This window comes from Ascaphus truei, chromosome 4 (assembly GCF_040206685.1).
Source record: "Ascaphus truei isolate aAscTru1 chromosome 4, aAscTru1.hap1, whole genome shotgun sequence".
NCBI classification, from domain to species: domain Eukaryota; kingdom Metazoa; phylum Chordata; class Amphibia; order Anura; family Ascaphidae; genus Ascaphus; species Ascaphus truei.
In genome coordinates, this window is record NC_134486.1 from 27,847,557 (window position 1) to 27,871,962 (window position 24,406).

The 24,406-nt window shown below is 42.8% G+C and overlaps 1 protein-coding gene across 1 annotated transcript in view; it reads right to left on the reverse strand.

Moving 5' to 3' along the window:
* Nucleotides 1–2,683: 2,683 nt before the first annotated feature.
* The window catches only part of CAPN14 (calpain 14), a 35,088-nt gene continuing 13,365 nt past the window's right edge, over nucleotides 2,684–24,406 (reverse strand). Inside the window, exons 6-22 of the mRNA XM_075595461.1 lie at nucleotides 24,167–24,341; nucleotides 22,922–22,987; nucleotides 22,722–22,807; nucleotides 21,299–21,373; nucleotides 20,420–20,580; nucleotides 19,241–19,404; nucleotides 18,820–18,831; nucleotides 16,630–16,835; nucleotides 15,984–16,023; nucleotides 13,155–13,217; nucleotides 12,563–12,620; nucleotides 10,139–10,203; nucleotides 9,238–9,306; nucleotides 8,350–8,428; nucleotides 7,041–7,157; nucleotides 4,773–4,828; nucleotides 2,684–3,078 (exon numbers count right to left, since the gene is read on the reverse strand). Of these exons, the coding sequence (XP_075451576.1) occupies nucleotides 3,052–3,078; nucleotides 4,773–4,828; nucleotides 7,041–7,157; nucleotides 8,350–8,428; nucleotides 9,238–9,306; nucleotides 10,139–10,203; nucleotides 12,563–12,620; nucleotides 13,155–13,217; nucleotides 15,984–16,023; nucleotides 16,630–16,835; nucleotides 18,820–18,831; nucleotides 19,241–19,404; nucleotides 20,420–20,580; nucleotides 21,299–21,373; nucleotides 22,722–22,807; nucleotides 22,922–22,987; nucleotides 24,167–24,341 (1,519 nt within the window). The 3' untranslated portion in view covers nucleotides 2,684–3,051. The remainder of the gene's footprint in view (nucleotides 3,079–4,772; nucleotides 4,829–7,040; nucleotides 7,158–8,349; nucleotides 8,429–9,237; nucleotides 9,307–10,138; nucleotides 10,204–12,562; nucleotides 12,621–13,154; nucleotides 13,218–15,983; nucleotides 16,024–16,629; nucleotides 16,836–18,819; nucleotides 18,832–19,240; nucleotides 19,405–20,419; nucleotides 20,581–21,298; nucleotides 21,374–22,721; nucleotides 22,808–22,921; nucleotides 22,988–24,166; nucleotides 24,342–24,406) is intronic.

Consider the following 24,406-nt stretch of genomic DNA (forward strand, 5'->3'; position numbering starts at 1 on the left):
ACAATATATATATATATATCTCCTGTACAGAATTTAAAAATAAAAGCAGCCTTGAAAAGGAGAGTTTATTTTTTGTTCCATTTTTTGTCTCCATATTTTTATGTAAAATTGAAGCAGGGGGTCTCCGGCACTGAACCCCATTAATTTCAGCTCCGGCGACCCCCTGCTTCCGGAGATACATACTTCTATAGTAGGTAGCCACTCCAGGGTTAACATTATGGCGGATTTTCACAGCTCCCATGCCCCGCGGGCCAATAGGAAGCTGTGACATCACACGGCGCGGCTTCTTATTGGCCCATGTGACGCGGGAGCTTTAAACTGCAGAGGGATAGCGGCACCCCCCTTCGGAGGCAAGTATCTCTGAAAGCAGGGGGTCCCGGAGCTGAAATTGATGGGGTTCAGCTTCGGAGACCCCCTTACTTCAATCCTGTATTTAAAAAAAAATTTTTTTAAAACTAATGAAAAGAAAAAAAAGTTTAAAGGGAAAATACAAAATGCAAAAAATGCCGATCAGCACAGACAGCTTTAAATACCCAAACTTGTAAGATAATATCCCACATATCCCACCTTCTATCCCGGCTCGTTCCCTTTTCGGGCTGTTGCGTACTTAAAAATAAGATGCCTCTCTTAATGCGTTCTCCCTGCTAGACAGCTTTAACATACTGTACTGTATGTGAATAAGAGATTTGTCACTGAAAGAATAGCAGATGCATATCTTCTATCGCAAGGTGACATTACAGAGGATGAGAATACAGAATGGAATTGAGTATTTAGTTAGAAGAGACAGACTAGGTTGGTCAAATAGTTTGTTACCAGCAGACACGTTCAATGTTTATATGATGCTAGCGGAGATGGTGGGAATATAAAATGTATCTAATCTTTATCATCTGCTTGAATGTTTAGCCATTTCCAAATACATTTGCTTGTCAGTTCATCTAGCTGCTACCTGTTCAACCAAACAGGAATCAAAAGAGCTCTGTGCAGTAGAGCAATATACCTCGTTCAGCTGCTTGCATCCTGAAACTCGCTAGGGCTGAGAAAGGAGTGGAAACACAGACTCAGGGATATGGGAAGCAGTGTGTGACTAACTGTTCTACCTTTATTACGATGATCTTACTAAGGCACTGTACCACAAGTGTCTCTAATTTAATATACCACATCAGCTGTACTAAGAGAGATGCAAATCAAATCAGTGTTTATTAGGCAACAACAAAAACGTAAAACATTTACGTACAGACAAAAAACATAACGAGTACAACTGAAAATATAACATTTAAAAAAATAATAATTTAACAATATGGCACTTCTTTCACATATAATCAAAAAATACTGTATGCAGCTATACAAGCCTCCAGACAATTAGGATCATGTATAATTGTAAATAAATAAATATATATATATATATAAAAAATACATAAACAATTTGTAATTGTCACACAGTGTAGACAAAACACAATTTATGTTTTAAAACAAGCCGTATCGACAGAAATTAGTGACGTGTGCAAAGCAGTCATTATTTACATCCTAATAATATATTCCCTTTGTGGTTTCGCTCTTCTGATTTCCTGTAGCAGAAGCCAAGAGCTGGAAAATGCAGCCAGTGTTCTTCTGAGACTGTCCTAAAGCCCAGTGCATATCATGTGAGCTCTTCCGCTTGTTCAATTCTTTCATATAATGTGAACATTTGTTCCCCTCTTCTAATCACAAAGTGGTTTTTCTGCAGAAAACAAGCATTAAACGTTAATACTTAAAAAGCCAGTTTTGCTTGGTTCAGCATTGAAAAAACGTCAGGCCTGACAAACACAAAAAGGCCCAGTATGCAAGTATGGCTGGATATGCCAAATGAAGTTCTGATGCGTGTAAGCATCTAATTGCCTCTGTTAGTTCAGTTGTTTGTGTCTGCATTAAACATAAGACATTATTTTAACACGTTTATCTCAGGTGGTAAGATCATAGGCTTATAAATATGTGGCCTGATTCTGGGATTTGCCGAAAACTGGGGTTGTGGTTTAGGGTAACGCTGCCATCGCTGCTTCTTTCCCGGTGATGCTGCAAATTGATTATTTATGCATCAACTTTCATTCATGTAACAATGAGAACCAGGGCAGGTTTTCTGGATATCCCTCCTTCAGCACAGGTGGCTCAATCAGTCCCTGCTTCAGCACAGGTCGCTCAATCAGTCCCTGCTTGAGCACAGGTGGCACAATCTGAGGCTCAATCGACTGAGCCTCAGATTGAGCCATCTATGCTGAAGCTGGGATATCTTAAAAACCTGACCTGTTGAGGGGGTTAAGGAGTGGAGTGGAGTACCCCTAGTTTTCAGCAGAACAAAGGCTCTCTTCCAAATGTAATGACGACATTCACTCAAATAGATCGCACAGCTTCCCTGACATAGAAACGCAGCTAAGCACCACAATAATACATATATATTAGCGCTTATTTACTCAATTGGGTCCGTTTCTTCTTATGGACTCGTGTTGATGACTGATGTCTCCTATATTTAAAATTTTGGGGGGGTTTATTTTCATTTAAAATCATTTCTATTCTTTTTTTTTTTTTTTAACTCATTAAAGCTGCTGTCCCAAAGCTGTAATTAAAAATGTACAGTGTTATGGTTTTTTTTTTTTTAATTTAATTTGGACCAATTAGCAAAAAATGTGCCTTTACGAGGATATTTTCTTACCTTCTTTAATTCTCGGGAGCGGCTTGGACGGAAATGACAATAAAAATAAATATATAAAAAAAAAAAAGAATCGCGTTATTTTAAATGCCACAAAAATGTATACATTCTTCTTCTGTCCACTAAAAAAAATAGCAATATTTCGGAAATGTCATTGGAAGTGCAATATATTCAAGTTAAATACATATAATTTAATACAAAACAATAAAAAAAAAAAAAAAATTCCGTGCAGAAAATGTGCAAACAAATGTAAAATAACTGTCCCAAAATTCTTCTTAGAAGCAAGTTAAATTGTCCCGTTTGATTTTGTCCATCTCATTGATGTCAGACAAGAAAAAGTGCAGTAAGTATAGCAGCTGGTTCAATGTTCCTCAGCAATACAGAGTCAGGATCATCCACTGTAGAAAAAGAAAATGATGTGTTAACCAGATGTGTGGCAAGGCTCAGAAAATGACCATATAGTTATTACTTTGCATACAAAATCCGACAAATCCGATTGAGAACAGAGAAGAGCTCTGCAGCCTTTCCATGTATTGTACACATTAATATACAAGCAGATATCCTGTAACAATGCCTCCTCCTGCTTGGGGTCTCCCATGGTGGGAGCGTCACGGCTCTTAGGCCTCGTCCATAGAGGGGGGAGCAGTGCTGAGGCGCGCTGACGCTGAGGCTCGCCTGCTGAAGCCTGTGCGATTTCATGGACTTGCAGGCGAGCCAGCGTGCGCGATCGGGAGGCGGGGGGAGGCAGAGGGAGGCGGGGCAGTGACGTCGCTGGGCCAATCGCCCGCGACGCACCGACGTCAACGTCACGGTGCCGATGACACGGCACCGTGACGTTGACGCTGCTTCGCGCTGATTAGATGTTTTCAGCCGACAGCGCGCTGAAAAACAGCTTGACTGTCGGCTGAAAAATCCAACTCCTCAGCACGCCTGCGGACGCTCGCGTGAGCCCCCTCTAAAGACATCCTCATTGAGGATGCCGGGGCTCAGCGCGGAGCGTCCGCACGGCTCAGCGTGGCCTGTCCTTCTATGGACGTGGCCTTACCCAGAAACGTAATGGTTACGGGTAGTACAGTGTAATCAAAGTTTCAAATTAAAACAAATACTAGATTTACTATATATGCCATCTACCGACTCAAGGGCAAAATAATTGATATTAAATCTAAGAAGTACAATGCTAAGTAAATATTTATTGCATGTTAAGCATTTGGACAGCTTACAAATGCAGATTTAAAAGACCAAGCTCCCTTTCACCTTCTCTTTAAATTACACAAAAATGAATAGTGAGAATAGTCAGAACACAACGGGTTGTACAGATGTAATAAGACGTACTGTCCCCGGCACCGCGGATCAACAAGCAAAAGTCTGCGGTGCTGGGGACAGTGTCAGCCACGACAGAAATGCAGGGGGGGGGAGTGATTCTGACCTCCCACAGCGTTAAACCGTCAGTGTTGCGACCACCGCGGCCTTGTGAACGACTGCACCTGAGACAGTAAGTCCTGATACATCTGCAATACGATTTGAGATTTGTCTCTTTCAGTACCACAGCGAAAACACTTGTGGCACATCTGATACAGACAGTGCCCCATGGAAATACATTGTGCCAGGGACCCTTAAGATGTGCCCTGTACATCATGCCACTATGCTAGTCTTCTAGCGGATCACTGGAATGACTTCAAGATCATGTGATCTCTCAAGAGCAGTCACATGGTCAGTGTTGGAGAAGGCCGTGGCAACCGGGGTGGCAGGGCCCTCCAGCACTGAAGGGGTTACATAACCAGGGTTGGGGGAAATGCCACCTCACATAAATGACAGTTCTAGTAAAGAGTAGCATCATTAGCAAAAACAGAAACGGTATTCTCTCCCCGCAGATGGCCCAAAAGGATTGACAATGCGGGGTCCCTTTCAGAAGCATGGATCCCCGCAGAGATAATCCTCCCGGGCAGCTCACTGTTCTCGGGGCCGCGAGAGCGGCAGCCACACCAGCGCAGTGAGAATTGCGGCACCGAGGGCAGCAAGTCTGGCTACATCTGTACTTTCATCTTTCAATGTTCTAGCATCACACTCGGAAAAGAAGAAGTGTTAAACCAACCTCAGCCATGGGCAGATAAATTCCTTCTCCATCTTGACTTAGGTTGTGAAAAACCTCTGGAGGAAAAAAACAGAAGGAAGAAAATGTCATGTATTTTCCAAACGTGTGCACTGTAGCTGAGTCGAAGTTCAGCAGTTTTTAGAAATAGGGGGCTAAGTTTTAGCATTCAGACGAATGCGAGGAAAGGCATGCTCAAGCTTAGTCCCCTTTTGTGTATCTGGGTCTTGGGCCATAAGACACCATTCTGTGCCGGAAGGTAAGTGGGCTAGAACGTGTCGTCCGGCACCGCATCACTTAGTGAATATGGGCCTGATTGGCTTGTTTGATCTTTCAGATCTACATAAGACAGTTATTTTATCTCTGAAACAATCGTGCTTTATAAAGTAGAATGCAGGGATGTGCGTTTTAGTTCACAAATATTTTTAGGGAATTTTGCGTGGATTTCATAAATTCACGAAAATGTTGCCGGGTTTTTAAAATGAAAAAAAAAAAAAAAGTATGACTGACAACCTTTCTCTTTTTTTCAATTTTTCCTTAACAATTCGCCATTTTCACGCATTGTTAATGTGTAATCCGCACATCTGTCTGTGCTCATCGCATGCGCATTTTTATTGGTGAAACTCGCCGTTTATTCACCACATTTTTGTCACGTCCGTGCACTTTCGCAAACAATTTGCACGTCTCTAGGAGGGCCGTGTTTTTAGAATTGAATGATTAAAGTCGCACCATTGTTACTTAAGAAAAAATAACTGTTGTTACGTGTCCTTATGGATACAATTATGGGGCAAAAAAACTGCACAAGATGCATTGCTGAAACCAATGAGATATGTTTCTTGGATACATGGTGTGCAATGTATTGTGTCGGAATTGCACCAGTTCTGCCTAGATGCATAAAGCCAGTGTTACTATGACATGTTTATATGTTTCCCCTCCTATGGGCACACATCCCAAACCATGCAAAAGTGTCACACAGCGCAACTTCATACACACTTAAAATAAGTAATGAGCCACTTTAAACACATAATGCATACAGCACTGTACCTCCTCCGGACAAGGAGGATTAGTACTGATTGAGCACTCCCACAATTTAACCCTTCATTTCACCTTATTTACTTTCCCACTTCTCTTTCTCTCACTCTCACTCTCGCTCTCTTCCCCACTTCTCTCTCCCTCGCTCGCTTCCCCACTTTTTTTCTCTCTCTCACTCCACTTCTCTTTCCCTTCCATTCTTCCATCTCTCTTGCTACCCATGCCCTGATTCGCCCTCTTTTTTTGTGTGTGTGTATTTCATTTTTCCCCTTCCCCACGTCATACCTGTCCCGCTGGTCGGCGGTGACGGTGGCAGGACGGGGGGAAGTGGCGAGAAGAGGCATGGCGCAATAAAGATGGTGCAGGCGGCAGAGACTTTGAACGATGCAGTCTAGTAACTAATAGAGAGAGGAAGGAGGAGCACAGCAAGCATTAGTAAACAATGCAGTGCTGCAACCAGGAGGGGGCAGAAGACTGATCCCTGTTGACTCCTTTCCGCTCTCTATAAGTCCTGTTCCTGCCTGCTGCAGAATTGTGCCGGCATTGGCAGTATATTGTACAGTATGTGGTGCTCCTGTAATTACTATTTCAAAACGAAGTTGTCATTTCAATGTCATAAGCAGATCACAGCACAATTGTGCGGAATATTTTGAGGTCCAAGAACCAGGGACTGTAAAGTTGTGTGAGCTCTCCAATTGTCATTTCCGGAGTACAGCTCTAACCTGACGATGCTCTCTAACTCTATATGTTCACAGTTGTATGGATATGTATGTTTCAAAGGGATGATTTCAGAGGATATTGTTCTCATTCCCAGCCACGGCAAGTTCAAATGGGTATGCAAAAACATGTTTTGGGTGGAGAGGGGGTTTAAAAATGATGCCAAAAATATTTACAAAAGTTTTCATCATCATAGTTTGTCCCATCAAACCAAAGGAGTAATTCCCTAAAGAACAGGAGTTGCCAAACAGAATACTGATTCAATGGAGTATCTGATATTGCACAGAAATGCCTACCATACAGTACGTGAGCGAATGATACCCTATGTGATTGCAAGGGTTGATTTTGAATTGTTTCTATTGGTGACTCATAGATCAATACATTCAAACTTGGGTATCGCTTGCAACTCTATATTTACCAGGGATGTTTTGGGTCATAGAAGAAGAGAATGCCCTTCTAGTAAGAATCAAATCAATGTAAGCCCTTTATTGGGTCTCATTAGCCTCTGATGGTCGGACTTACCCCCATTGATCTCCATCCTCAGCATGAGGCTAACGAAATTCTCAAAATCGATGTTCCGGGATGAGTTGCCGTATCGCAGACTTATGAGGTTGTAGCATTGATTGCTCAATGTAATTCCTGAAGGAGTCAAACAGAAATGTATGCTTCAATAGCGCAATCAGAAATTTGGTCGCGCCCATCTCGCTGTGACTAAGTTTGGCCGCCGATGGTCCATTCACCGTAGCCGCTCCACTGCTGGACACTCAGCCACTGGCGCATTTCGCCAATAGGGTAAGATAATGTAAGGGGTTTTTAGGGATATTTAGGGTAGGGGTTTAAGAATAGGGTATTAGGGTAAGGGGCTTAGGGTAAGGGCTGAGGTTAAGGGGTTAAGGTTTTTAGGGTAGGGGGTAACGTTAGTATTAGTGTTTAAGATTAGGGTTTTTTAGGGTAAGATCAGGGGGACACCTTGGCGGGGAAGAGGCTGGCAGAGAGATGTCCCTGCGGACGGGTGAGCGGCGGCTAAAAGCCGGCGGAGATTTAATTGCGGCAAAATGGCCGAGACCAAATGTCCTAGACCAGTCAAATAGTACAGCTCAACCCCGTTATAACGCGATCCGCTACAACGCGAATCCGCTTATAACACGATGCAAGCGTGGCTCCTAATTTTCATATTTATGAATACTTTACAACACCATTATTGGTATCTTAAATACTTTATTGTACATTGCATACAATTGTACATTATTTCTAACGCGATCCGCATATAACACGTTGTGTTTTTTGGACCCCAAGCACAGCGTTACAAGGGGGTTGAGCTGTACTAGGTTTAAAAGATATCTCTATTTACCACACGTGCCTATATCTTCCAACATAGATCTTATCTGTACAAGGCAAAGATCTCATTAACTGAATGCATGTCCTGTGCTGCTGAGACTGCAGTGTTTGCCCTTCCAATCAATAGCTAAAACATAGTTCAGATCCAGCCTGCCTTCAACTAGACACAGTGTGTTGTAGGGAAACACTGCATGGCTCAAGAGCAGAGCACAGAGATCCGTGATTGCTAAACATATCAGTTATTTTGTGCATGAGAACATAAGGGGTTATTCATTCAACTGCAATAGTGCCGATCATGGCCCATTAAAGTCAATGTGAGTTTCCAATCTATAGTGCCCTGATCGGCGTTACTGTAATTCAAGGAATAACCCTGCAGTCTTGTATATTCTGTTGTGGAAAGAAATAAAGCGACAAGTCTTTGATGTAACAATATATCCTTTTTCTTACATTTCTATATACAATGGGGAAAATGTCACATCTTTCCCGCATTTACCTTTTTCTTGTATTATCGCCTGCAGGTCATTTAATTTGAGATACCCAGATTTATCACTGTCTCTCCTTTGGAATATGTCCTGCGGAAACAATGAGAGATTACAAGGTTACTTTTTTTCCCCAGGCGTTTAAAAATAGAAATGGTTTCGTTCAAGTACGGACCGAATCACATAAATCTCTATCTGAGTCTGTTTGAGTTTGCGTAAATGGACAGTTATATAATGCATCGGAAAAGATTACACTGTACAAGTACGATTGACCTTTCTTGTGCTGTAGAAGGTCGCACGCAAGTTGGCATTCTCCATTATTCATGCGGCTGTTATGACTTGCCACCAGATACAGATGTAGCCAGGCTCACTGTGCCGGGCGCCGCGGTCGAAGAGGCAAAATTCCGCCGTGCCGGAGACTGTCTGCCGCGATCGCGCCGGGGGAGCTCCATGCTTCCAATTGGAGACCCCCTGCAGCGCTACGCCACCGGTGCTGCGGCCACCGCGGTCATGTGACAGCGGCACCCGGAGACAGTCAGGTAAACTACATCTGTAGAGTCGGATAGCAAAACTCCGATGGGATTGAATGCAACTGTGTTGTTCATTTCAGAATGGGAACATTTAAATACCCCACTATCACTGTTTGAAATGACTTTGCACCAATGGTAACATGGGATCCCCTCAGTCTTTTCCCTTGGAATGAACCCCTTGGACAATTAATTACATTTTAACACTCTCCGACCATGTCCAACAATATAAGTTCTAGAGCAGGGGTGCTCAGCTGCAGGCCTTAAGACCCTCCCCATCCCTCCCAACAGGTCAGGTTTTAAGGATATCGCTGCTTCAGCACAGGTAGCTTAATCAGCGGCTCAGTCTCCATAACAAACTTGAAGTCCCCTCACCTGATAAGAGACAAGCCGCTTCCACAGGCCTCGGAATTCTTGTGTGTTTAATGTACCAGAAGTGTTCATCTGTTTCTTGAATTAAGGTTCATCAAATGACTAATATTATCTCATGATATCCCTCACTCACACAGTAAAGCTGCACGATGGGACTAGGAATTACAGTGTGTCTGCTATTAACTTGTACACAAGAAGAGACACAGTGGAAACCATTCAAATGATGTCTGTTTTGTAAATTGCTCATTATAACAGGGCTGAGACAGACTCTATAAGTCAGTGGCAGCCCCGCCGTGGCTCACGCTAACAGTATTCACTATAAAAGTGATGTACTTTATTCATTAATTGTAATCAGTCGGTATAATATAACCAACAGAAGTAACAGAATCTCCAACCTTAAAATGCTATTCCTGATACAGACCCATAATAAAGAGAAGGCATTCCATTTATATCAAAATCCACACATTTATCTTTACACATGCTTATTTTTCTCTTGTATAGTACTGCGATATACACAATTTCCTTTTTTTTAATTGACAGGTAAATTTCTCCTGTGTACAATGAACTGATTCTGGAATATTCATACCACTCACTCCCACTGATGTCCCTCCCGCTGGACTAATTGTTCTGCTGCGCCTCCTATAAATATGATCTCCTTATCTCTTTTGCTAGCATGCGTTTGTAAATACAGGCGCCTTTAACCAGAGACGAAATAGTTATAATGCAGGTCGTCAAACAGAAAATGTTACCCAATGAATACCCAAGGACGAAGCGCTGCTCTGATAAAGAAACGCTGTGCAAAGAAAGCATAGAAGTGTTGCTAATTCAGCATCATTCAGATTAAATGCACTGAGACATTTTCTAAAGTTCACATATCTGTCTTTTCACAGAACAGAAAGGATACATCCAACTGTGCCATGATAACTTTGCAAGTGTCGAGGCTGAATTTCACTGGCGTTTGCTTCACACCTGTAAAAGAATGAGGCATATTGAGAAAAAGAATACAAGTGATTCATAGAAATACATAACCATTCTGCAGGTGTTCGTGCAGCTGGGGGGAGAAATGATCGCTGAATTAAAGTCATCCGATCCCAGCAAATACAGCTGTAACATTACAAGAATCCCCACTAGTAGAACATTCATTATAAAGGAATTCATCTTCCTTAAACATGTAGTTATTAGCCGTGTACGCCTGCCTGCAGCACATTGATTAATAGCCTGGCCACACAGAAAACAAGAACTCAATCATAATGAAAACAATTAGTGCGGATTGAATTGTCACTGTGATTTAAAGCAGCAGTTCCCATCACAGGTGAGCTATTTAATATTAAAAAGAAATCAAGTCCGGGAAAAATTATCGGCGTCCCGTGTAGATGACACGAAGGCCTGGAACGTTTGGGAAACCCCCGTCCCTTGTAACCCTGTCCCCCGTGTGTACACTCCTCCCTTATACATGGGCATACCAATTACACGCCTCCCTTATACATGGGTATACCACTTACACGCCTCCCTTATACATGGGTATACCACTTACACGCCTCCCTTATACATGGGTATACCACTTACACGCCTCCCTTATACATGGGCATACCACTTACACGCCTCCCTTATACATGGGCATACCACTTACACGCCTCCCTTATACATGGGTATACCACTTACACGCCTCCCTTATACATGGGCATACCACTTACACGCCTCCCTTATACATGGGCATACCACTTACACGCCTCCCTTATACATGGGCATACCACTTACACGCCTCCCTTATACATGGGCATACCACTTACATGCCTCCCTTATACATGGGTATACCACTTACACGCCTCCCTTATACATGGGCATACCACTTACATGCCTCCCTTATACATGGGCATACCACTTACACACCTCCCTTATACATGGGCATACCACTTACACGCCTCCCTTATACATGGGTATACCACTTACACGCCTCCCTTATACATGGGCATACCACTTACACGCCTCCCTTATACATGGGCATACCACTTACACGCCTCCCTTATACATGGGCATACCACTTACATGCCTTCCTTATACATGGGCATACCACTTACACGCCTCCCTTATACATGGGCATACCACTTACACGCCTCCCTTATACATGGGCATACCACTTACACGCCTCCCTTATACATGGGCACACCACTTACATGCCTTCCTTATACATGGGCATACCACTTACACGCCTCCCTTATACATGGGCATACCACTTACACGCCTCCCTTATACATGGGCATACCACTTACACGCCTCCCTTATACATGGGCATACCACTTACACGCCTCCCTTATACATGGGCATACCACTTACACGCCTCCCTTATACATGGGCATACCACTTACATGCCTCCCTTATACATGGGCATACCACTTACATGCCTCCCTTATACATGGATAAACCATTTACACTCCTCCCTTATACATGGGTAAACCATTGGAATAAACTCCAAAATGCAGCAAACTTTTATTGCTACGGACGTTTCACCCCCAAGACATTTGATCAAAAACCGTAACCCCTTACCCTAAAATCCCTATCCTTAACCCATTACCCTAAAAACCGTAACCTTAACCGCTTACCTTAAAAACCTTAACCGCTTACCCTAAAACCCCTAACCTTAACCCCTTACCCTAACAACCCTAACCTTAACCCCTTACCCTAAAACCCTAACCTTAACCCCTTAACCTAAAAACCCTAACCTTAACCCCTTACCCTAAAAACCCTAACCTTAACCCCTTACCCTAAAACCCTAACCTTAACCCCTTAACCTAAAAACCTTAACCTTAACCCCTTACCCTAAAACCCTAACCTTAACCCCTTACCCTAAAAACCCTAACCTTAACCCCTTACCCTAAAAACCCTAACCTTAACCCCTTACCCTAAAACCCTAACCTTAACCCCTTAGCAGAAAAGAAAGATCGACGTGACTGCCGCTCTTAGTGAAAAAATGTTGGAAACTCACCAGCTGATTTAGAAGTTAAAAGCCATTTTTTCAGCTACATAAAAACAGACAAAGATAGGACATAACTCCTCCCACGCGTTTCACGCCCACTGTGGCGCTTTTTCTTGGAGGGTTAACCCCTTACCCTAAAAACCTTAACCCATAACCCTGACACTAATTACTTACCTCTCAGTGAGAACCCTTTGCTTAGCACAGAAGACTTTTTATTTAGGCAGTGTAGAACCCTGTAGCACTTTGTAACAAGCATTGTACTGTAATACTACAAGTGCTGTATACTTATTCTATAGCATCTAGAAGTATCAACGTCTTGATATACATCGCCAAATTATAAAGAAAGATACTTACATGTCCATGTCACTTTATTTAAGAGTAACTGCAACTGGGCGCCATTGATTTCCGGATGCTTTAAGGAAAAGATAGAAATGTAGTTAGAACTTTATAATTAAAAGTTCTGCATTTAAGTCATTGTTCTTCTAAATGAATTCTGTATGTTACATGATAGGGTATACAGAAGCCCTGGCTACCTAATAACAGGTGCATATGTTAGAGGCTTATCGCAAATGGAAAGGACAACAAAACAATTGACTAATTCAAAGTACTCCCGCATATTGTCACTTCAAGTCAAATATTCTAGCTGCTGTCCACCGAGGATAGGTAGGTAGGGTCACTGCTCCCGACACACACCTGTACCTGTAGGTGACAGCTAACCCATATAGGCCTATCACAGTTCCCTATGGAACAAGACCCACAGTTCTGTGAGGCTATTGGTCTGCTTTCTCATTTCTGTCCTGCATTACCCACAATCCTACATTTCCTCCACATTACCCACAATCCTACATTTCCTCCACATTACCCACAATCCTAAATTTCCTCCACATTACCCACAATCCGGCTGTTACCTTGACATTGTTCCCTACAAGGAATTTTATGCTCTTACTTTTTCAAAGTACTTGCTGAAGACGTTTTCCCAGATCTTGTCATCCTGCTTGTCAACAATTTTCTGTCAGGAAAGAAAATATTAAGAATATCATGTTTTAGAATAGAATAATACCAACATCGCGTGCCGAGTGCGCACAATGTATGCGGACTGTAGTATGCAAACCGAATTGGCTCGTGGTAACATAGCATACACCTGCCGGGCACAACATTAAACATATTTAATGAGGAAACAGATTATACCTCTGCCGATATAGGGGTCACACATAGACCGCAAATCAGTACACTGTATGCGTGTATACACCAATCAGTGCTAAGCCGTACTTCAAGTGAATGCCTTATTCTAGTGTATGTCTTTATTTTTATAGCGCCAAAAGTGTACTCAGCGCTTCACAAAGAATACAGTATGGGGAATTATAATAATACAATAAGTGTAGCAAAATCAGACAATAGGAAAGGAAATCCCTGCCCTGAAGAGCTTACAATCTAAGTGGTATGTTGGGAGATTTACAGAGACAGCAGGTGAGGGAATAAGTGCTGTAAATGGCAGTGCTTGGTCACAATGGGTTGTAAGCGTAACTGAGGGTGTGGGACAATAGCCATGAGTGCAGGCTGTTGGGATGCCTGATTTGTGATGCGAGTTTTAAAGGTTAGTCTGTAGTAAATCAGATAGGTTAGCAGGGGAAGAGATGGCAGGGAGGCATGGGTGAGAGCAGGTGTGTATGTCTGGGATATTACAGGGGAAGAGGTGGCAGGGAGGCCCGAGTGAGAGCAGCTGTGCATGTCTGGGTTCAGGATTTAGGCACGGATGAGAGCAGCTGTGTATGTCTGGTTTCAGGATTCAGGCCCAGATGAGAGCAGCTGGGTATGTCTGGGATATTACAGTGGAAGAGGTGGCAGGGAGGCCCGGGTGAGAGCAGCTGTGTATGTCTGGGATATTACAGGGGAAGAGGTGGCAGGGAGGCCTGGGTGAGAGCAGCTGTGTCTGTCTGGGTTCAGGATTCAGGTCTGGTTGAGAGCAACTGTGTATGTCTGGATTCAGGATTCAGGCCCGGGTGAGAGCAGCTGTGTATGTCTGGGTTCAGGATTCAGGCTCGGGTGAGAGCAGCTGTGTATGTCTGGGTTTAGGATTCAGGCCCGGGTGAGAGCAGCTGGGTATGTCTGGGTTTAGAATTTAGGTCCGGGTGAGAGCAGCTGTGTAAGTCTTGGTTTAGGATTCAGGCCCGGGTGAGAGCAGCTGTGTATGTCTGGGTTCAGGATTCAGGCCCGGGTGAGAGCAGCTGTGTATGTCTGGGTTCAGGATTCAGGCCCGGGTGAGAGCAGCTGTGTATGTCTGGGTTTAGGATTCAGGCCTGGGTGAGAGCAGCTGTGTATGTCTGGGTTTAGGATTCAGGCCTGGGTGAGAGCAGCTGTGTATGGCTGGGTTTAGGATTCAGGCCTGGGTGAGAGCAGCTGTGTATGTCTGGGTTTAGGATTCAGGCCCGGGTGAGAGCAGCTGTGTATGTCTGGGTTTAGGATTCAGGCCCAGATGAGAGCAGCTGTGTATGACTGGGTTTAGGATTCAGGCCCGGGTGAGAGCAGCTGTGTATGTCTGGGTTTAGGATTCAGGCCCGGGGGAGAGCAGCTGTGTATGTCTGGGTTTAGGATTCAGGCCTGGGTGAGAGCAGCTGTGTATGTCTGGGTTTAGGATTCAGGCCCGGGTGAGAGCAGCTGTGTATGTCTGGGTTTAGGATTCAGGCCCAGGTGAGAGCAGCTGTGTATGTCTGGGTTTAGGATTCAGGCCTGGGTGAGAGCAGCTGTGTATGTCTGGGTTTAGGATTCAGGCCTGGGTGAGAGCAGCTGTGTATGTCTGGGTTTAGGATTCAGGCCTGGGTGAGAGCAGCCGTGTATGTCTTGAATAGCATCGCTTTGTAATTATGGGCCCCAGTTTATTTGTATGTCTTATGGCAGAGGTTCCCAACTCCTGCCCTCAAGCACCACTAACAGTGCAGGTTAAGGATATCCTCACATTAGCACAGGGGGGCAATCACTGAACCCCCCTGTGCGAATAAGAGGAGAGCCACAACACTGCACTGTTAGTGGTCCGTGAGGGCTGGAGTTAGGAACCTCTGCCTTATAGCTTAGAACTGCCTAGTAAACATGGGCCTAAACCCATGTGTTCATTGAAACTGCTTCAACATGTATTTATTTATTTATTTATTTATAGGGATGCCGGAAGCCATTTGTGTGTCTTCGGGTATAATAAGTAAATCTGTGATGAGAGGTAAACGAAATCATGTATATGGTTAACATATACTCCTAATAACCCACAGTTTCAAGCAAATGTATATTATCCTGCATTTACTAACAAGGCCACATCAGGGCACATATAGAGAATCCATGAAGATCTAGGCCACATGGGAAAAGGAAACACACAGAGGCAGCCATCTTTAGATGTCTTCTGCTGACTGGAGGTGACTTCTGGAATAGGGAGAAGGAGCGTCTCAGTGAGTAACGACACTGACTGGCACTGGGTGTGAAGCAGGGGAACCTGGTTCTATTCCTGGTGTCAGCTCCTTGTGACCTTGGGCAAATCCCTTTATCTCCCTGTGCCTCAGGCACCAAAAACATAGATTGTAAGCTCCACGGGGCAGGTATATGTGCCTGCAAAATATCTCTGAAACGCGCTAGGTAAAACTAGCAGCACTATACAAGAACATATTATTATTTGTATAGCATCACTTTGTAATTATGGGCCCCAGTTTATTTGTCCAAACAATGTACTATTAAACATGGGTGCTCTTACAGAAAATAAAAGTAGGTTTTATTCAGACCCATTTGGATTTCTTACCTTACACATAACCATATTTGGATTATTCTCACCCAGCTCCCTGAAAATAAAAATTCATTAGTAAAGATTACAACATTTAAAGTATGTGAAGAATAAGAATATTTCGCTCTCCCACACATTCCATTTCTAGCATACTACAATGCAATTTTGCCTTGCTAGGGCCATCTAACTGCGGACCGTTGTTATATGGATCAACGTAGCGTGTCTTGCCACAATACTCATCCAATTTTCTTGGTCTATATAAACATGTAGATGTGATGGACAACACATTAATCAGCAATCCTACCATTTTGATTCCACCCCCTTCCTACCCCTGTTAAAGGACGGGGAACCAAGGGGTCCCACAGAGCTGAACCACATTATTTTCCGCTCTGGGGACCCCTGGTTTATGAGATAGTTACTGGTGAAGCTATCAGCATTATCTCCTGGCTTCCAATTAGCTTGTGAAACTCGTAAGGTTTGACCAGTAAGTATCTCGGGAATTGGGACATAGGCGGTGAATATTGAATATCTACGATGTGGGCCTGGCTGTATAGACAGTGACTTCCTATTAGTAACTGTATCCGTCAATAAGAACAGAAGAAGATCTCCATTGAGGTATGAGAAATACCCAATAAATATTAGAAGGAAAGAGTTGTGTACTTACTCTAGTATATGCTTCCTGGAAAACACTCGCAGGATAAATTCACATTCATGATCCCGTTCGGCCGTGGACGCGACGATGACGTACGACCCGGGCAGCAGGTGAAAATCTTGAGTCACCTCACGCTCGTTGATATAGACACATTTATTGTTGACTGGGCGATTGTTAGTGAAGAATATCGGCGGTAACCTACTTTTCATGCCTTGGTACTGCACAGAATAGAAAACATATTGAGCCAATTAGGTATAGTCCAGGGGTGAGCCACTCAAGTCCTCAAGCGCCACCCACCGGTCAGGTTTTCAGGATATCACTGGTTCAGCACCAGTGGCTCAAAACCGGTGCTGAAGCATGGATATTCTGCAAATCTGACCATTCTATGACCCTTAAGTACTGGAGTGGCCCATCCATGGTAACGACTATAGTTTCAGTGCATGTGATAATTGTGAGAAAGAGGGAGTTGATTCCCTAACCTCTTTGTTGACATTGGGCACTTTCCTTAACATTGATACAAGCTCCGTTAGGCTACTAATTCCCTGTAAGTCCCAGTAAGGAGTGGGCAGTGTTGGGAGCAAATCATACATGGCCTGTTTGCATTATTATATGTGTGTTACTTAATAAAGTTCAGGAGTAGCCTTGTATTACAAGTGGGGGCCTATGACTGTAGGAGGCCAGCTTACAAGGCACTCCCCTTGGGAAGGAGGGTTTTTTTCCTCCAGAGTTTAGAGAAAGTGTTTCTGGGAGTAGTTCTGGGCTGCCCTACATGTTATGAGGATGCAGCAGTGAGCCTCTCCTGTTAGGGGGTGAGGTTTGCTGAGGAGGGGTATTCAAGGCCTCAAGCCTGGGTACTGCCTTCAGGGACTGTAACCTGTACTGCCATGCTGTGTTCAATAAACTCCAGTTATACCCTCTCTGGTGTGATGCTTGGAGTATGAACAATCGCTAAAGAAGAATGCCCCGGAGGTTCATCCTGGCTGTACCAGGATCCTCTGGGGCTGGAGGCGCTGCCACTGACTGACGAGCCATCCATGCTAGCCTGTCCTGATGTCTCCCTACAACATCGCAGAGATCTCAGGCCTTCTGTTCTACCTCACAGGTATGCACCAGCACCAGAATACACGGTAGCCACATGATCTCACATAGGGTGGGGGAAAAGGTACTGCAAATAGGTCCTGCATTTACACAGCATTGTTTTAAGTCTAATCTAGAGTAGTTCATTGGTTACAAACACATAACAATACACAGTGGTTTCAGGCCATTTCATAAAGTGTATTGTTGGGCTTGTCTACTTGCCATAACCTTCAACTTGTGACGAGCAGCTCTTCCCGGGCACCAAACACAATACTCCACTGCCACTTACCGGATCCTTGTTTACTTTGTAGTGCTTTACAGTGAACTCAGGATTAACCCTTTGCCATTCATCAATGGAGAAGGATTGCAAGAATACTATACAATTGACAAATACCACACTGCATCTAATGTCATTAGAGTGTCCTATTAAGGTTTTTTAAAAGCCATAAAAGTGTATATCTATTTTTTTCCCTTCTCATATACGTATCTATGTCTATAGCTTGTAAAATAAATTAATACGAGTGAGACGTTTTTTAGTCAATATCAAGATTTATTATCCTTCAAATCCCGAGACTGGCTGTGGTTTTACAACCTTCCGCATTAATCTTCCCACTCAATAAAACCTGCATTTGACCTCCCAGAATCCCGTGATTCTTCCTAGCAGTTATACCAACATTCATCAAACCCCGCTGCCCTCATCCTTCTCCCCATGGCCGAGCATGCAATTATGGCTAATAATAATTATTATTAAATTACGACAAAGCTTTAAAAATCTAGTCTATAAAGAGCAATTTTATGCTAACATCTCCACCCTGGGCAGAGTAATGTTTTGTTTATAACTACTGCTCAAGGGCATCAATTTTTTGGCATTACAAATTCATTGTGCCATTGATTTTGACATTACTGCAAGTGCTTGGCTAACACAGCTATGTTTTATAGGATCTCTGCACGCTGATAGAATAAGAGGCTGAATTTATTGTCCTGTGCACAGACCTAGCACTAATATTATACCGTGCCTGTAGCTTTCTCGCATTGACATAGCAAAGACTGTGGCTCAATACACCTTGTTGGCAGCAAGTTCCAACATTACAGTGAAAGAATGGATAAAGAATGCATGGTACTCACCTCAAGTGGCACCTGTAGGGGAGCACAGAAGAGAAAGGACGTGTTAGAGGGTTTGTAACAGAAGAGGGCTCTACTTCATTGGCATCCACAACTTCACATTTGACAAAATCCTGACTCAAGTGATTCAGCGGATCTGGTAAAGTCTTTTTACGCTGCTGCCGCCATTCGCGGCTTCATGAGTCACCGCCGTAGCACTTCAGACTAAATGCATAAAATGCAATAATGTACACATTGCAAAAGCCAATGGTTTGGGTGTACAGTATATAACCATCTTCCTCGGTGGCCTGTTTGCACCTAAAGCTTTTTTATTTATGCTCCTTCTTGACAGTATGGCCATTACCTACATGGTGACTCATCGATGTTTAAACATTGACATCAATTTCCTACTACTGTACTGTACATGTAGAGAGATTCCACTCACTTGGAAAATGCACAGTCCAATGTATAGAGGAGGAGATTGGTTCCTGTGCCTGTGGTTCTGTTTTTGTAGAAGCGACACCATCACGTTGCAGGAATTGGTGCACTTTTCCATATCGTCTCCTTTCAGAATCTTCAGCCGGTACTGGGGATTTTTCCAAAATGACTCTGGAGAAAGGAACATTGTATTCTTGTGAGATGACCTTGACCTTTACATTTAACCTTGTAAATTGAAAAGAAGTGACATTTCCAGGTCCCAACAGACAGGGACAGTTCATGTCTCTGTTGGAGACAGGTTCATGGGCTTGAAGGACAATTTGGTCTGACCATGCACTGGCAATTCTTATTTTCCTATGTTAGGGGCAAAGAAGAACTGATAAACAGTGTACTCGCTTTATCTTTACCGCGGCACCAACTCTGTACACTAATCAGTACGGTCGCTCTCCATCTTTGGTCCTTTAACCACTTTGGTCTCTTTGCCCTGTCACAGACTGGTGACTAACGAAGAGACACGGTGCAGACCGTTCTTTCTTTTAACGCAAAGATAAACATTGTGCTGTTTTCATGCGACTGAACCAAATACCAGCAACGTATAGTGTGGTCCTATGCAGTGGTTGTAATGTGACGTATGAGATATCCCACAGTACCACTGCCTAGAGACTTCATCTCCCACTTATTTTTGGAAGAAAATATCTCTTTCCAATACACTTTATACCATGTAAATATTGCATACCATAAAAAACAATGTTCTATAAACTTTGTCAACACAATATATTGGATGCTCTTCTACAATAAAGCAAAGGACCGCTTGTTCTTTATGGCAATTTTACCATTTGTTTCATTCCCTACAGAAATTATTTTCACATCTCTGATCTCCTAGTGAAAAAGGCTTTGTTGTATATACTCTGCATTACATATGCAATGTGTTTATAGACAGTTAGAGTCCCGGATATTCTACCTTAATAAAAAGTCCCAGAAATTGTGAAAGATTTTAGTTTATTCCCACATGGAACCAATCAGAAGAAAATATATGAGACTTCTATAGCTAAGAGTTCCCCTTGAAAGGGAAGATAACAAATGCCCAATCCACCAAATACTTGAATGAAATGTTATGTCTAAGTAAATATTAATATTAGTACACAGTATAAAGCACTTGATTTGCAAGGAAAGCATAGGTATTTACCTTTAAAAGTCATCCTTCCACCTGCTGTGTCTCCTGCAATCCATCTTCCACTCTGCATGGATAATGTCCACTGTTTGCCATTTTCTCGACTCATCAGATCCGGAGTCAACTTGCAGATAACCAACTCAACAAAGTGTGCTGTAAAATCTTCCACTGACATCCTGTGAAGATAGCGAAGTAAAGCAATTAGGTGGGAAGACAGAGAAACACAATCCCACAGAGGCAAGTGTATCCATTGCTATATGCTAATGCGTTTGAATGAATTCCGCAAGGGTGAGTTATTATCTGAACATTAGTGGTGAATCTCCAATGACACTTGAATCTGGAACATTTTAGACTACAATTAAAACTGGCCTTTGTGACAACGGAATTTCATGTAGGTTATTAAACTCTACAACCTGTTTGCAATCTAACATGCTTACATTGTAATCCATAGATTCCTCTGTTATACTCCACTTATTCACTATAGTGCGGAGCGGGGTAACATACAGTTAATAATTCTTCACCTTCTATACACTTGAATGGAAGCTAATGCATTAACTACACATTACTCACCTCGCAGTACATTGAAGATACACCAGTGCTTCCATGTATTATATCTATAGCACTTGAGGCCATATGTGCTAAGAATTGCTACACCCTAAGACATGTCCCAGCGCCAGAAGACATTTTATGGATTATTGGGTTGTAAGGATTTCTCGGCACTTAAAGGCGACATATGAAGTAGCACTGCTTAGTGAATAGGTCCCATACTGTTGCATAAGTGTTATATTTAAAGCTTTAACAATATTCTAGCCCATACAGTCAAATAATGGGGACACCCTCAGCATTATACAAGAGTAAAGTTACCCCCCTGCCCCCCAAAAAAAATATTATTACCAAAATTCTCCATCTTCTCTGGTTTTTCGTAGCAGAAGCCTTTCCTTCAGGGACAGCTCTTCCCATTTTGTGGAGCTAACAAAAGTCATGAAAAGAAAGTGACTCAATGATGTAAAATGGCACCAAACACTAATATAACGGTGCGATAGGCAGTTGTACTACATGTTGCAATCAAATCTTAACTCGTCGTGCACATAGGAAGCTGTCTCTGTTGCAGCCCTTACTAAACATGGCTTTCCCTATCACCGGAGGCAGTTCCCTACATGCAGTGTGTGTGTACATGAGTTTATCCACTTTACGCAGGTGCAAATTGGCCCCATCTTAATCTGTGACACTTTTAGGCTTTCACCATTAAGATGCGATAGTGTCAGTCACAGGCACACTGGAATTCAAGTCAATGGCGCTTTGCGGTGATCATGGGAGCATTGTGCAATGTGTATCCCTGATTTTCCTTTGAAGAATGGGTGTTAAAAGACAGCGGCTGCCTGGCAGAACTCTATTGTAGCTACGGGGCTATAATATATATATATATATATATATATATATATATATATATATATATATATAGTCAATGATAAAATAGTTTGCACTCATGGTTTCTCAAATGAAGGCAAATGCTCGTCCCATATAGAAACATGTACAGGGTGACAAGGGAAATCCAGGTAACAAAGAGACAGCACACCGCAATATAATGAAGTAAATAAAGTGTATTAAGAACACTAGGCAGCCTGTGTTGTTAATATACTTTATTTACTTCATTATTGACACACACACACACACACACACACACACACACACACACATATTGTCAGTGCTCTATAAGATTGAAACAATATATTTTTTCCATCAAACCTACTTGACTTCTGCAGTGAGTGACTTGGGGAGCGGTGTCTCGATTGTTTAAGAACAGAGCTGCTTAGTGCAATATTTTAATAGGTAACCAAGATTGCATTTGTAAATGATGCAGTTTCCCTATTTTTTTGTGTCATTTAGATCTACTGCAGGGTGGTGTGAGATGGTGTCAACCTCTTTTTTTCAAGAAATTAGGATCAGCTGCAAGTAACTCAGAATGTTTTATATGTTTCCAGCTGACACGAGTTGAAGAAAAGCTTTGCACGGAGTTATAGAGAAATCAATGTAATCTTTATATATTCTTCCTGCTGCTTTCGGGGTAAATTCTATATAGTCCAAAGCAGCCGTTCGGGCCATTTTATGACGGAAATCTCCTCGGATGTTCGCTTTGCACTATATAGAATTTATCTCTTAACCATTTAGGTACCAAAGGAAACGGCAATACAGTACCTGCAATAAAGGGATTAAATTGTCAGCTTACAATACCAAATGATGACTCTAGAGGGCAGCAACATGCCACCTATAGACCATAAATACTGTAATTATGTCACTTTTTCGTTTACTACCTTACCTGTCACTCCACTTTCCTTTCCATTCAATCTTTCCCCATGGATTCCTCAGCCTCACTAGGTTTTCTGTTCTAGATTTGCAGGTCACCTGATGAAAAAGAATGATTGAGTTGACTAACTCGTGCTACAATAATAGAGAGTGAACTTGCAAACTATGTTTTACAGAGAAAAATATTCATTAGGACAGCCAGGTGCATCTTACCTTTCTGATACCTGTCACAGTATACGCATGCCCTGCCACAAGTCCATTTTCCAGAACCCTTTCAGGCTAAAAAGAAAGAAAACACACACAAAATGAGGAATTAATTCACTCTGCTCAGTGGTGATGTCACTGCCTTAGAAGCAGGTGGGGCTGTTTGAATCCCATTGTCAGGTCTCCTTGTGTGACCTTGGGCAAGTCACTTTACCTCCCAGCTTTGCATACACCATCTGCACGCCATAATACATTGCGATTGCTATTCTCTGTAGCAAAGGAGCAGATTTAACCACTTTTCAGCCCCTTGAACCACATTTCTGTGAATTCTGTTTTGCAGCTCTCACTGACAGTAAATTAGTTGATATTTTATGTCCAGTATAGACATTCAGTAAAACTGATCTTAAATGCAGTGCCTGGAATTTTCTCCCTTTTCCCCAATTGATTCTTTCATAAGTTGCAATGTTCTAAATGAGAATGTGTAGCTCACCCAGCCAGGATTCCCAAATGGCACAGTGAGGCATAACCTCCAATGTATCATACTCCAAAATGATGGATGAAGATTGACTTCCCAAGTGCTGCTACTAGTTCCTAACCTTTTCTCTGCTGGGGAAACTTCAGTGCGTTTTCTTGGCCATTAGTAAAGATACTGAGCACCAAATACACAGCAGAACTACAACGATTTCACTCATAACTACCAATTTGCGCTGCTAGATAGGGCCAGGAATGCATTGATTTGCATATGGAGCTGAAAGTTGATTGCTTTGTTGTGATCATGTTACCTATTGCTTTGTTATACGTAGCAGGCTCTTTCAGCACCAACAGTCTTAAAGAGAGTTATAAAACCCCAATGTTTTAATCTGTAGATAGCCACGTTTGAGTATATACTGTAGTGCCGACAGTTATTCTAACACAAACCAGTGGCAATCGCCAAAAAGACCCAGGTACATGCTGGGTACATGCTGGGTCTAGTTTAAGGCAAGTTTAAGGCATTTCTGCATTGACTAATGGCCCATCAGATTAACAGCGGACCTGCCAGGGACCCCTGCTGTGTTGATCCGATGGGTCATTAGTCAATGCAGAAATGCCTTAAACTTGCCTTAAACTAGCCAGGTTACACCCAGCACATACGCAGAATGTAACCGGGCTAGTTTAAGGCAAGCTTTAGAATACTCGGTGTCTCGTCTGTACAAGAAGTTGGATCATCCTCCTAATAATATTTCCTAAAGGATTAATGACGGGGAAAGTACGTACTCCTGACCGTGTCTGGCATCCCATTAGGGATCCACTGTATGCTGCCCTTAACATGATTTGCCACAGGTCCGGAGGAGCCTGAGCCAACTTGACGGTCATGTTCACGCCACCAGTGAAATCCACCAAAGCCTCCGACACTTGGCCAATCTGCATATCTTCATAGGAGCCGCAAAGTCTGTGAGATATACAAAGGCAGAAACCTTAACATACAGTAAATATTCATTGTTACAGTATTCCTCA